The sequence below is a fragment of the Apodemus sylvaticus genome, chromosome 2 (genome assembly GCF_947179515.1).
Source record: "Apodemus sylvaticus chromosome 2, mApoSyl1.1, whole genome shotgun sequence".
Taxonomy (NCBI): domain Eukaryota; kingdom Metazoa; phylum Chordata; class Mammalia; order Rodentia; family Muridae; genus Apodemus; species Apodemus sylvaticus.
The window spans coordinates 150467402-150480549 of record NC_067473.1 but is presented as its reverse complement, the minus strand read 5'-3'; the positions used below and the strand labels follow the sequence as shown (position 1 = coordinate 150480549).

Below are 13148 nucleotides of genomic sequence, written 5' to 3'. Positions count from 1 at the left end.
GGAATCTAGAAGGCACCAGTGCTATCTTTTGGGTATTTGAATGTACCCAGCACCCAGTTGTAAATCAGATTGGTCTGGCAATGAGGTGAGGTACCAGGGGCGAGGTGGCTGGTTGGTTGTTAAAGCTTTCCTGGGTAGTTCTGTGCATAGCCACACTTGAAAACCATTGACAGTCCTTGACCGAGAGAGCAGGAGAACACTATGTGACTATGCTGAGCTTCAGGAGTTCTGTGTATGCATGGGGTGAGGGAGGGGGAGTATAGCCATTGTTCTGAACAGAAAATCTAAATGTTTGTTGAAATCTCAGAAGATCCTACTACCCTGTAAGTGTAAAGAATCTCTAATGCAAATCAACTTTATCTTCTGCTTGATCTAGTGGGATCCATGAGGATCCAGTGGGAGGGGTTGAGATGGGGACAGCATCACCCTGTCTCAGCCTCCCTAGGATATTGCACAGGTTGCTCAACCTCAGTGGCCTTTGGGTTTTCTCCTCAATATCGGGTAACACATGATTGGGAGAGATACTTAAAGACTTTTGGAGAAGCCCTGAGATGTTCCTAAAATACCTGCAAGGCCCACAGAAGTCTTTATTCATAGTAACCATCTACTAGTTCTGTCGCTGCCACTAGAAAAATGACTAATTCCTCCCAATACTTGCGGCACCATTTCTGATAGTACATTTAAAATAGTTGGAAACTTCTTTTCTTTTGGTACTAGAGATTAAGACCAAGGCTTATCCATACCTGGCTTTACTGCTGAATTATATTCCCAGCTGAGAAAATAACTACTAAGTTAAGTCATCTCACTTGTTGGGCAATTTCAATGTCATGCCAATGGCTTGTATGTCATTGTTTTCCATGTTCACAAGAATCCTGTGAAGTTAGCCCTGCTCTGTTTCAAACTGAGGCTTAGAGCTGGAGGATGGAATACCCAAGGTCTCAAAGATAACTAAACAGTAGAGCCCAGTTAGCTCGGTAGAGGCCTGATCACTCCACAACAAGGTTGTGTAGTAAGGCCACTCCAGTGACAAGTGAGATGTCACCTGGTATGCTTTGGGCTAGCGGAAGTTTCCATCCCCACCAACCTGTCTTTCTTGCCTTGGCCTTTTCCAGCCGCTACTGGCGCAGGTGGAATAGATTCTGCAGAAGAAAGTGCCGTGCAGCTGTTAAGTCCAACATCTTCTACTGGCTTGTGATCTTCCTGGTGTTCCTCAACACCCTCACCATTGCCTCTGAGCATTACAACCAGCCTCACTGGCTCACAGAAGTGCAAGGTGAGCAGCCCCTGGCTCTGTTCTACTCACTCTGGCTTTACTGCTGAATTGTATTCCCAGCTGAGAAAATAACTACTAAGTTAAGTCATCTCACTTGTTAGGCAACTCTGGTCTGGGTTCTGGCAGGATGTTGGCAGGAAAGCTGTCAACCGGTGCTTCTTGGCTAGTACTGTCCTGCATAGCCCAAGGACACTCTCAAGCCCCACATTAAAATTCAGGCCTTTCTTATAAACAGATGTGGCCCTTCAGGCATGTGATGTGCCTGTCACTGTGCTCCCCACCACAGTGATCACTGAGTCCCAGCAGCAGGACAGGAGCTGATGCTTATCTGGCTATTTCAGACCCTCAGCAGCCAGCTTCCCAGAAGTGATTTTCAGTTCCTCTGGCTCTTCTATGGCCCTAGGTAGCTATATCCAGGCCATAAGAAAATAAAGGCAAGAATCAAACAGAGCCTGGACAAGGGACAGTATCCCCAGGGACCACCACCTAAGGCCCCTCACCCTGCCTGGACCCTTATGAAGACATGTCTAAGCATCTCAGCTGGGAGTGAGGCAGCCTCGTGGCAACAGGATACAGCACAGATAGCCTGGTCCCAACTTTGGCTATTGGCTTGGATGAGCCACTGACCCCTCTGAATCTCCTGTCTCATCTCTAAAGGCTTGGGTTTAATAAAAGCAATTGCGAGGCTCTCAGATTCCTACAGAGATTAAGGAGGGCGACATATGCTAAACATCTGATGTGTAGTAGATGCTCGACATCTGCTTCTGCTGGTGGAAATCAGACCTAATTGTTCTTCCAGAACCTGGCAGAGGTCTCATGGGAAGGAGGGGAGGAGTGGATGAGAAGAAGGGAGAGAGGGAGGGAGGAAGAAGAGATAGGTCCTTTTCTCCAGGTATGACAATGACTGTTTGGTTTTTTTTATTTCTCCCCTTCCTCTTTGATCTTCTTCATTCCTGGCTTGAATCCCACCCCTCTACTCCACCTGTTAGACACGGCCAATAAGGCCCTCCTGGCCCTTTTCACTGCAGAAATGCTCCTGAAGATGTACAGCCTGGGTCTGCAGGCCTATTTTGTATCCCTTTTCAACCGTTTCGACTGTTTCATTGTGTGTGGGGGCATCCTGGAGACCATCCTGGTGGAGACGAAGATCATGTCTCCCCTGGGCATCTCTGTGCTGAGATGTGTGCGGCTGCTCAGGATCTTCAAGATCACCAGGTATGTGGCTGCTCTTTGCCCTTTGGGTGTGAGACTTAGGAGACGTCTACTGGAAGGCCAGAGAAGATGAGGCTGGATGAGGGAAGAGGTGCAATTTCTGGAATGGTCTAGCCTCTGACTGTGTGCAGCAAGCAGAGCTGTGGTTCATTTTGGAGATGTGACACTCAGAAATCCCTTTGGCAGAGGGCTGCTGCCACTCGAGTTGCTTGCATTTATTCTGCTGGATTACTAGATAGTCCAGAGGTAGCCAGCCCGGTGGCTTTAGGAGAGCCTTGGGCTTCAGTCTCTCCTTATCCTTGGTTTGACCAGCATTGATGTTGACTCAAGTGTAGGGTCATAAGATGGCTTTTGGATATCAATCCTAGATGAGAAGAAAAGGTCCTGGTCAGCTCTATTACTCCTGTAAATTGCAGACAGGCCCATTATTAGAGATGCTATTCAAAACCAAATAGGGCAACAAAATAGCAAGGACCAGGGAGGACATGTAAAACTGGGACTCTGGCACTCTTGGTGTGCGCTAGCTACTTGTCTCAGTGCTATGACCAAACATCTGCCAGGAGCAGCCTGAAGAAGGAAGGCGTTGTCTGGCTCAGAGTCCATCCAGGTGGGAGGATGTGGTACCCAGAGTGTCAGGTGGCTCAGCACAGTGCAGCAGCACGAAGTATGGAGATGAGCTGCTGCTGGCTCATTTCCCCCTTTATAGTCTCCGTGTCACTCCAGTGTGTAAATGGTGCTGCCCACGCTCCACGTCGGTCTTCCTGCTCAGAGAGATGCCCAGAGGTTTGCACCCTAAGTGATTCTAAATTTCCCCAAATCAGCAGTCAAGATGAACTACCTTGTGGTAGACATGTGTGATGAATGGTCTAGCAGCTGTGAAAAACAGCTAGTTTCTCGATTAACCAAAAACAGGAGTACTTTCTGAGTGACCCAGGAACTTTGCTTATGGGTAAAACCCACAGCACTACAAAGTGATATGTGCGCACTGGCATTTATAATGACATTATTTACGACAGCAAGAAAGCAGACATGTCCCAGATGAGTGGAAGAATAAAGGTAGTTTTTACAGCCAACAGAATATCACCAAGCTTTAGAAAGGAAGTTTTTATATGTGGTACTACATGGATGAACTTTAGCAACATCAGGCTGAGTAAAATAAGCCATTCACAAAAAAATAAGCAAACAAGTGCTGTTTCGTTACACTTATTTGAAGTTCTTAGTCATAGCCTTGCAACCACTGAGGCAGAAAGCAAGACAGGGGAGAGGAGGGAAGGAGGGAGTACTGGTTACTGTAAAGATCAGGGTTTCAGTTTATAGGATGTAAAGAAACATAGAAATAGGTGCTACACCCGAGAAATATATTTAATATCCTTGAACTGTAAGCTTAAAAGTGGATGAGATGGAAATTGTGTACGTGTTTTAACACAATTTAAAAGTTTGGAAAAAAAATGGCTGCTGAGATGGCTCAGTGGGCAAAGATGCTAGCTACCAGATGGCCTGAGTTCAGACCCTGAGACCCACGTGGCAGAGGGAGAGAACTCATGTCTCTCACTTCTCCTTCTCCACCCTGGCTGGTGACTTACTGTCCTGTCCTCTATGTCTTTGAGATCGGTAGTTTAGGCTCCGTGTTCCTCTGGGCCTGGTGTAATGTAATATCCCCCAACTCCCTCCACAACACTGCAAGACAGAATTCTATCCTTTCTTGTTGCCACCATTGCTTTTAATAAAACAATGAAATTGGCTGGGAAAATATCTGAAGGCCTCCCAATCTCAAGAGCATCATTTTATAAAAGCCTTTGAGACACCTATGTTGTGTGAAGTAGGCTGTGGTCAACTTATAGAAACATAATTAGGGCTCACTGGAGGGAGTCATTCAGCCCTTCTGCAGATAGGAGTCCCAGGTCCCTCAGGAGTCTGCTTTCTGGGCAGCCTGTGGAAACAGGAGCATTAAACCTGTCGCTTGCATTGTGTTAGGAAACGAGGATGGGGACTGGCACCTCTAGGCCAAGGACAAGTGTGTCACACCTCACACAGGGTGTTCCTCTGCATGAGTCGCCAGGCCCTAGGAAGCATCCTAGCTGTCACTATCGTCACAGTTCTCTGGGCAGCTGTCTGAATGCACAGTGTCATTGAGACTCCAGTGAGGTGCACTTGTACATAAGTTCAGTGCTGGCGACCAGAGGTCCCAGTTTTCAGTCCAGTGCAAGTTATCACTGTTGTTAGGAGAGGACAGTGAGGTGGTGAGACTTAGAGTGTGTACCAGGGACTCTGGCCAGTTTGAGAGGCAGAGCTCTTAGTGAGCTCCCTAGGGATTCTAACGGCTCAGGAGCCATGGCCGCTGCTCACACTGCGCTGTTAAACAAAAAACCAGCCGGGCGGTGGTGGCACACTTGGGAGGCAGAGGCAGGTGAATTTCTGAGTTTGAGGCCAGCCTGGTCTACAGAGTGAGTTCCAGGATAGCCAGGGCTACACAGAGAAACCCTGTCTCAAAAAAACCAAACAAACACAAAAAACCAACAAAATTTCTTCAGTGTGTGACAGTAGTGAGACATGGTTAGATATTCTCCAAGAGATTTGAGAAGCAGAAATATACTTGCTTAATGGAAGGACCACACATAGGTGCTCCTTCTCCATGCTCGGCTGGAGGTCACAGTGCCCACAGCCAGCCCATACTCCACACATCTCTAGTATAAGCTTGGATGGAGACAGGTTCACAGGAAGCAGGTGCCTCCCCAGCAGTTGGTACACTGCACAAATAGCCTGTCTTTCATTACCTTACCACTGTTCACCCTTGTGCATTTGAATGTATACATTTCCAGATGGCTTGAGACTTGAAAAAGTAACCTCCCATTAGACAATTATTCTGCTTACGGACTCTGAGGCCTGAAAATACTGTTAGTTCTTCTTGCACGGGGAGGAAAGGGGTAGGGGGGGTTGGGGGGGTGGCTGTGTGATGCCCTTGAGTCAAGCCAAATTTTAAAAAGTTCTTTCTTGTCAGTATTTCCACAATAAGACTACACAAAACAGTTAAAAGAAAATCAATAGACAATCACACCAAGATGTTATAACAATATCCAGCAGTGATTCCTTTCCTAAACGAAGGTGAAAAGAGAAAACCCACATCTCAAACATGGGATGTGTCAAAATCACTTAAGATGCAGTGAAAACTTTAAAGCTAAAAATAGTGTTCATCAGACCCAGGAAAAGCAAGCAGAATCAGCAGCCAAGTAGCACAAGACAGCATGAAGACAATCCCTTAGGTCCCGTCTCAGGACTCAGACAAGAAGACTGCCTCACCCACCAACTCTGAAGCTCACGGTGGTCTAGAGGATGTTCTGAGAGATGCACCTGCCTTTTGCTGCCACCAGTGTGATGCTTAAACAGTGATTCCTTGGGCAAATGACTCGCTCTTTACCTCAGTCTTCTCATCTGTAAAATGGATTGTCTTTTCATCCTCTCTTAGGTATGTGAGGCTGAGTTGCTCTGAGGATTAGCATGGAGCTACCATATCTAACAGTGTACCTTAGTACATGTTAGCATCTATTATTGTTAGTTCTTCTACTGCATTTGTTATAATCCAAAATACACCTGTAGTCTCCTGCTCCTCCCCTGCAGCTGCCTCCCACATTCTCAAATGCGCCAGTAGACTTACTTAGGAAGACCCATTCACCCTAAATCATGACCACACATGACAGTGGTTCTCAGTCTGTGAGTTGCAACCCCAGTGTCAAACCTCTATCTCCAAAAAAGATCTTTAAATTACAATTCATAGCAGTAGTAAAATTACTGTTGAGAAGTAGCAGTGAAAATAATTTTATGGTTTGGGGTTACCACAACATGACTAACTGTACTAAAGGGTTACAGCATTAAGAAGGTTGAGAACCACTAACGTATGGGCTGCCGGAAGCCCTATGTGAGGACCACTTGTGAGTCTTCCACTCTGTAACAATCTCTAGGTGTTTGCCCAGAGTCTTGCCCCCATCCCCAACCTCCCAGCTTTGCTTCCTTCTAAAGCTCTCTGCTCAGAAGCCCATGGAGCCTCTCACCTCCTTCAAGGCCACCAATAAACAGGAATGCACTATTTATAAAGTTCCCAGGCAAGAGTCTGTGGAGAAGATGCTCAGACCCAAAAGCCACATGCTGTCTTTTGCAGAAAGGAAGTTACTCCCTGCAGTGGTAGCTGTCACCTAGAGGAGCTTAAGAAGATGCATAAAGATTATTTGAATATTCTTCCTCTCGACCCCTGACAAGTTCATGATTTTAGGGGCCAGTTAGGTAATGCTGAGCAAGTCTGGTATAGAAGCTCAAAGAAGCACCTTCTGAAGCCATCTCAAGGTCAGGACCAGGCAGTCTTGGCATCTTGACTCCACCAGGATGGCGAGGACAGAGGACACTACTAGGAGGAATTTTGCCTTCAGCCCAAACTGTCCGAGCCCCTAACCAAGACACTCTAGAATTCTTTACAGCTCCTTCCAGTGGACCTATACCACTTTACACTCCTTTCATACAAGTACTTTCAGAATCTGCCGCATCCTCAAGGACCAGGCTCATGATCCCTGCAGTTCTGGTCCAAGGACTCCCACTGCTGGGGTCCCAATGGCAGGTACAGGAAAGAGAGCGGTTGTACTTACTCCCTGCATATTCTGTCCCCCACATTGCCTTACTGGGTCCTTGTCCCTTCTTCTGTTCTCCCTATCACAAGGCACAATCATACACAAATTTACTGTGTGAAATTCTGCTTATAAACACATCCTAGCAATAGGTAACTTGTCATCAAGACCAATAGAATGTTTCCACATTTCAGCATTAGAATGTTCTGGAGAGGTACCTGTAGTGGTGACCCCCTCTGGAACAGAGCAGTAGGGTGGAGCACTGCAAAGCAACCTCAGCAGCTGGTCCTGCTGTTTCCAATATTGTTCATTTATAGCAAGCTCAAGGGCTGTTGGACACCACAGTGAAGGTAAAGGGCCGTCCTGAGATCTTTGAAGCAAAAGGTTTCTGAGCTGAAAGGCTCTGGAAAGTCTCAGATCATTATAGAAGAGGAAAGAAAACTCTGCAGAGCCCTGAATACCAAAACAGATGTACAGAGGGAAATGAGCTGGTGACACTGTCCTTGAACCAAGGGTTGTGATTCAACCCAGGAGGCCGAGGGAAAAGCTAACGGAAGGTCAGGGAGTGAAAAAGCTGAAGAAGGATAGCAAGGCAGAAAGGAGAGAAGAGGGGAGGGTTTAGGTAGAAGGGAACTCAAGTCAGGCTCCCTCAAGCGTGCCACAGTTCAGGAGCAAATGGTGAGCCGGAGGGGCGGGGGTGGTGGGGGAGGGACAGGTAGGCAGAAACACACACTGGATATGATGGTGCGGCAGGAGATTCACAGATGGTGCCCGGTGATGGGCAGAGCCTGGAGGTCCCAGCTGTGCCGTGTGTGGACTCTGTCTGGCCATTGTTCTGACCACAGATGCTTAGGACTCCCAGGTTTTCTATGAAGTCTGCAGCTGGAGACCTAAGGATTTCTTCACCAAATCTCTCTTTGTTGGTGTGTGAGACTTTAGTTTATGGTTTCAATCAGTTAGGAAAACAGCTGATGTGTCATTCGACCTTCCGACTTGCCACCAGCTAGCTTCCTGAAAAGGACAGTAGCTCTTGAGAGGGGAGCTACAGTCCGGTGCTCAGCAGTAGTAACCTTCAGACACAGGTCAAGAGCGTATGTAGGGCTGAGGCCAGTCACCCTGTATTGTCAAAGGTGCTGACTGAATACATACAGATCTCACCATATTGTCCCTGGTGACCCCACCCCACCCTGTGCCCCACTGTCAGCTGTGGCCTGCTGGCCTCAGACAGCCAGATACCTCACCTCAGACCCACACTACTGTTCTTCTTAAAAATTACATTTTAATGTTATTTTAATATAATAATTTATTAATTCTTTGAGAAATTCTTATATAATCAAATGCATTTGGATCATAATTACCTCCCACTCCTCCCCTTAGCTCCCCCTAGCTCCACTTCCCAACCCTCCCCCTCCCAACTCCAGGCCCCTCTACCCTTACCCCTGCTCTCATCTCATAACATGTATGCAGAGACAAACACACGCCTGTGAGGCTCACTGCCTGTCCCTCAAGTAAGTACAAATGTCTTACATTTATAGTAAAATTCATTCATTCCACAGAATACTCATTGATCACCTCCTGTGGGCCAAGGACATTTAAGAGAATAAGGGACAGAATATGTGACTTCCTGACCCTTCTTCCCACAGACCTCAGTTCTGGTAGGGGAAAAGAAACACTAAGAGAAGAAATAGATATTTGTCTGGTGGTGATATTTCTTATAAAACTAGGTGAGCTGATGTTCATCAAGAACTTGCTAAGTAAGCCCGATAACATGAGTTCAATCCCAGAACTCATAGAGATAGGGCAGGATGATCCAAAACACTGTCTTTGGACCTCCACGTGTATACTGTGGTGCACCTCCCCCCACCACAACACACACCCACACCACAACCACACAATAATAATAAATGCTAAGGGAAAATGTAGAAGAAGGGGCTAAAGTAGAGGTCAGGGAAGCTTGCCCTAAGATCAGAGGCAAGGACCTAAAGGAAGCAGCCCATACCCTCTTCGGAGAGAGGACTGGGTAGACCATTGGTGGAAACCAGGATCTGCTCTCAGAGTATCTGGGAATGGGAGGTGTAAAGGTCATATGGCTGAAGATAATGAGTAGAGAAGAGACTAGGAGCCAGGCCTAGGTCATAAGGGTTCAGTGCAGGCTCACTGCCTGCAGCCTAGACTTCCCATGATAGCTCCTAGGCCGGGATGCAGACTGGAGTAGGGCATTCAGAAAAGGGCTTCACTCTAGCTGGTGCTTGCCCTTGGCCAGCCCCGTGCTCTCTGTCTGGCTCTCGGGCGAGCTCTTGTTTTGCCCCATACTTCAATCCTCTACCACAGGCTCCACCTTCCCTAGAGCTTCAGGTCTCAGGAGATCCTGGATCAGGAGCTGTTCTCTGTCCTGCCTTGATCTTCTGCCTCTTGGCCTGCTCTCTAGAGTTCAGAACCTCCTTGGCTGACATCCCTGAATATCCCCATGGCTCTCAGAGAGAGAGCTGAACCCCAGTCCAAGCCCTGTATGCCATTTCCCTCACTGCTGTGTACTTCATGGAGGCTAAGACTGTGACTTTCCATGACAGTCTAACTCCACCTACTTGCAGACATTCTCCTCTCGGTGTAGCTGGACAGTTGTGCTCTGAAGTTGCTGGTTTATGAAAACCAATTTATTGACAAGCACCTCATTGAGTGCTTGGGAATCACCCAATCCCCAGGATCAGAGTGCAACCTCATGCTTCCTGTGTGACCTGAGAAGAAACATTTAGGACATGGTAAACATCCGAGGAGCCTTTGATCTCCAACGGGTTTGGAGAAGCTGTTTCAAGTGTAATCAGGAAAAGTCTTCCAAACCCAAGACTTTCTTAACTTCTTGCATAAAACAAATCAACATTAACTCTGGCCTGTGTGGACCCCAGGGAGCCTATTACACATCAGGAGTGTTCAGAGCAACCCAATCCTATTGTATAAGGACGGACTCCAAGGTACCTTGAGACTGAGGAAAGTGAGGGAAACATTATGGTTATGGTTACATACTGCTGAATTTTGGGGGTGATTTGCTGGCAGGAGGGTGGCCTGAAGGGGTAGCCAGGCAAATTGGATCCTGTCATTTGATTCAGGAAAAGGGATGAGTTTATGAGTTAGGAGTTAAAAGTTACTTCATCCTTACCATTAATGGAACTGCTATCTTAAGACAGTGCCAAAGAGTGAGCTCCATCTCCAGAGCCAGGGATTGAGTGTACAGCCCTGCGGGCCATTCTATTGGTTTTATCTCTGTAGTTTACTCCCAAATTATGCAAGAAAAAAATCAAGGGTTACTTTGTGGCCATTATCACAGATAAGGCTCAACATGGCCATGGTCATGTGAAGTTGAATCAATAGTCCTTACTCCCTATGATCATTGACCTAATAAACTATAAACCCAAAGGATGCCCTGGAGGCCTCTTGCCTGGAGCTGTCCCCAATGAAGTGATGGATTAGTTGTAATCCAAAATTATCAGAATCCTATTGGTTCTTATGAAAACTAAACATATCTAGGCCCAGATACTGGGTGTACGTTTCCAAAGGAATGACTTTTGAAAAACCAACCTTAGTGACAGGGAAGGCGGTGCCACCACTAAGCTCCTCCCCACCCTCTTTACTGTGAGTAGTACTCTTCCCACCCAGATACCTGCTGCTGGAATCTGTTCAGACTGGCATTTCTGAGGAGGGGAATGTGTTTTCTCTGTTAAAAACCAGAAGTGTTCACGGTAATTATAAACTTAAATTAGCTGTGTGCCAGACAGAATACTGAGCAACGACTTTAAGGAGAGGAAGGGAGTAGCATCTTCCAGGCTACCTCATGGTGTTCACACTCCTGTTATCTCCATTTGCTTTGTTTTGTCTTCAGACAGGAAGGTAGAAAATGGGGGAGAGCTAATGACTCGTCCAAGGGCATCAGCAGCTGGCAGAGTGGGTGGGAACATCTGCTCCCTGAGCCCTCTCTCCTTATTGTTGTAGCCTCTTACTGATGCTAAATTTACAGCTCTACACCCTAACTGTGAGTCCCATTCACACCACGACCCAAGCCCAGAAATCCGAGCTGGAGCTTTGTGCTGGACCTGCAGGGGCACGTGGGTGAGGGGTGACGGAGGGCAGCAGAGGAGAGGCAGCTGAACGCCCTGTCGTCCCCAGGTACTGGAACTCCTTGAGCAATCTTGTGGCGTCCCTGCTGAACTCCGTGCGCTCCATCGCCTCCCTGCTGCTGCTCCTCTTCCTCTTCATCATCATCTTCTCCCTGCTGGGGATGCAGCTGTTTGGAGGGAAGTTCAACTTCGATGAGATGCAGACCCGCAGGAGCACGTTTGATAACTTCCCGCAGTCTCTCCTCACTGTGTTTCAGGTATGAGCTCTGCTGCCATGTCACTGGGAGGGTTGCTCAGCAGGGAAGTCAGAGGCGGGCAAGAAGCAGCCTTGAAAAGGCGGGGTGGTGAGGGCGGTGCCTTTCACCAGGCGTGGTGCCAGCCTAGGTCAGCCCTGGAGGGTGTTTCTGTCATGTCTGTCTCTCAGCACTCCATGGAGCTGTATAGGTGGACAGACTAAAGATAAAACAACAGATAATTGATCCGTTTACAAATGTGTGTATGACCACGGCACTCATTAGCCACGCCCTTGCCACCGGAAGAATTACAGCTGGCCCAAAGCCATGCTTTCATGAATGCTTTGGCATATGATGGGGCTAGAATAGTATGTACTAGGCTTTAAAAGTAGATTTATTTATAGATCCAAGGGAATAATGTTTGTATCTCGCTAAAATCTTAATGGTGGTGCCAATAGATTCTGTTGGCAGGGTGTGGCCTGACATGGGTGTGGCCTGTCAGTATCCTCAAGATCACAATCACCTAATACTGCTAATGATGGCCATCTCTTACTCGCTGTGTGAAGGGCAGCATACTGTGTGGACCACAGAGCCTTTTTATTTGCTAGTGGTCATGCACTCTGTCTGTGGGTAGGGGTTCACTTTCCCAGGCTTGTAGTTCCTGGGAATAATTGGGAGCCAAAACGAGGAAGAAATGAGAATTGGGACATTTCTGTTAAGACTGTGGGACAGGGCGGGGCAGGCAGGGCGGGGCAGGCAGGGCAGGCAGGGCGGGGCAGGCAGGGCAGGGCAGGGGAGTTGGGCTTTGCTGTTGGTCTAACGCTGTGTCCCTATTGGTGGGAATGTGTCATTCAGATCCTGACCGGGGAGGACTGGAATTCGGTGATGTATGATGGGATCATGGCTTATGGCGGCCCCTCTTTTCCAGGGATGTTAGTCTGTATTTACTTCATCATCCTCTTCATCTGTGGAAATTGTATCCTTTGGTGCTGATGCTGCCCCCACCCTGCTGCCCCACTCGGCCTTGAGCACAGTGCCATGCGTGTGCTCCAAGGCCCTGGCTGGGGCTCTGTGCTGTCCATCCATGGGCTAGCTATGCAAAACTGCTCTTGGCAGGGAGGGTGGCCCAGCCTAGAACCGCTTCAGCCATGGGTGTGGGTCAGGGTGCAGGCTGCCGCTGGGACACAGGAGACAGTGCACCTCACAGTTCTGAACTGGGGCACCCCTCTCTAGGACGTGTGTTCTGCTCATAGTCTAAAGGAATGACGATGCCTCCAGGCACTGTGGTCTGTGCAGCTAAACTTTCGCAGGCTGGGCTGTAATATGCCTGGAGGTATGTGCCCTGCTCATTCTGCAGCTACTGAACCTGCTCAAATCTCCACCCCGTGCATTGATCAGTTTCCTCCCTGTGAAGCTGTTCTTGGGCCTAAAGTCACAGGTAGAGCTGCACAAGTTACCAAGGGGCCCTGATAGCTCCTTCCCTATCTGAGACAGGGACAGGACCCCAGAGTCTCTCGCCCTTGGATTTTCTTCTCTCCCACTGTTTGAGCCTGTGAAAGTGGAATCCAGAGCTGGGTGATAAAATAGAAACACTCTAACCCAAAATTTGAGTGAAATTCTTAGTTTATGTACTTCAGAAATCAAGAGCACTATGCCACCTGCAGACAAGATTGGCATCCTATCAGCTGGGGAATCTCTGACACATCAAAGG

General features: G+C 47.9%; 1 protein-coding gene across 3 annotated transcripts in view; it reads left to right on the top strand.

Annotated features, from left to right (window-relative positions):
- The window catches only part of Cacna1c (calcium voltage-gated channel subunit alpha1 C), a 545178-nt gene that overhangs the window by 435950 nt on the left and 96080 nt on the right, over positions 1–13148 (top strand). For all 3 annotated transcript variants that reach the window (XM_052174696.1, XM_052174695.1, XM_052174697.1), the window contains exons 13-16: positions 1113–1273; positions 2263–2488; positions 11254–11461; positions 12293–12413. In XM_052174696.1, the coding sequence (XP_052030656.1) occupies positions 1113–1273; positions 2263–2488; positions 11254–11461; positions 12293–12413 (716 nt within the window). The remainder of the gene's footprint in view (positions 1–1112; positions 1274–2262; positions 2489–11253; positions 11462–12292; positions 12414–13148) is intronic.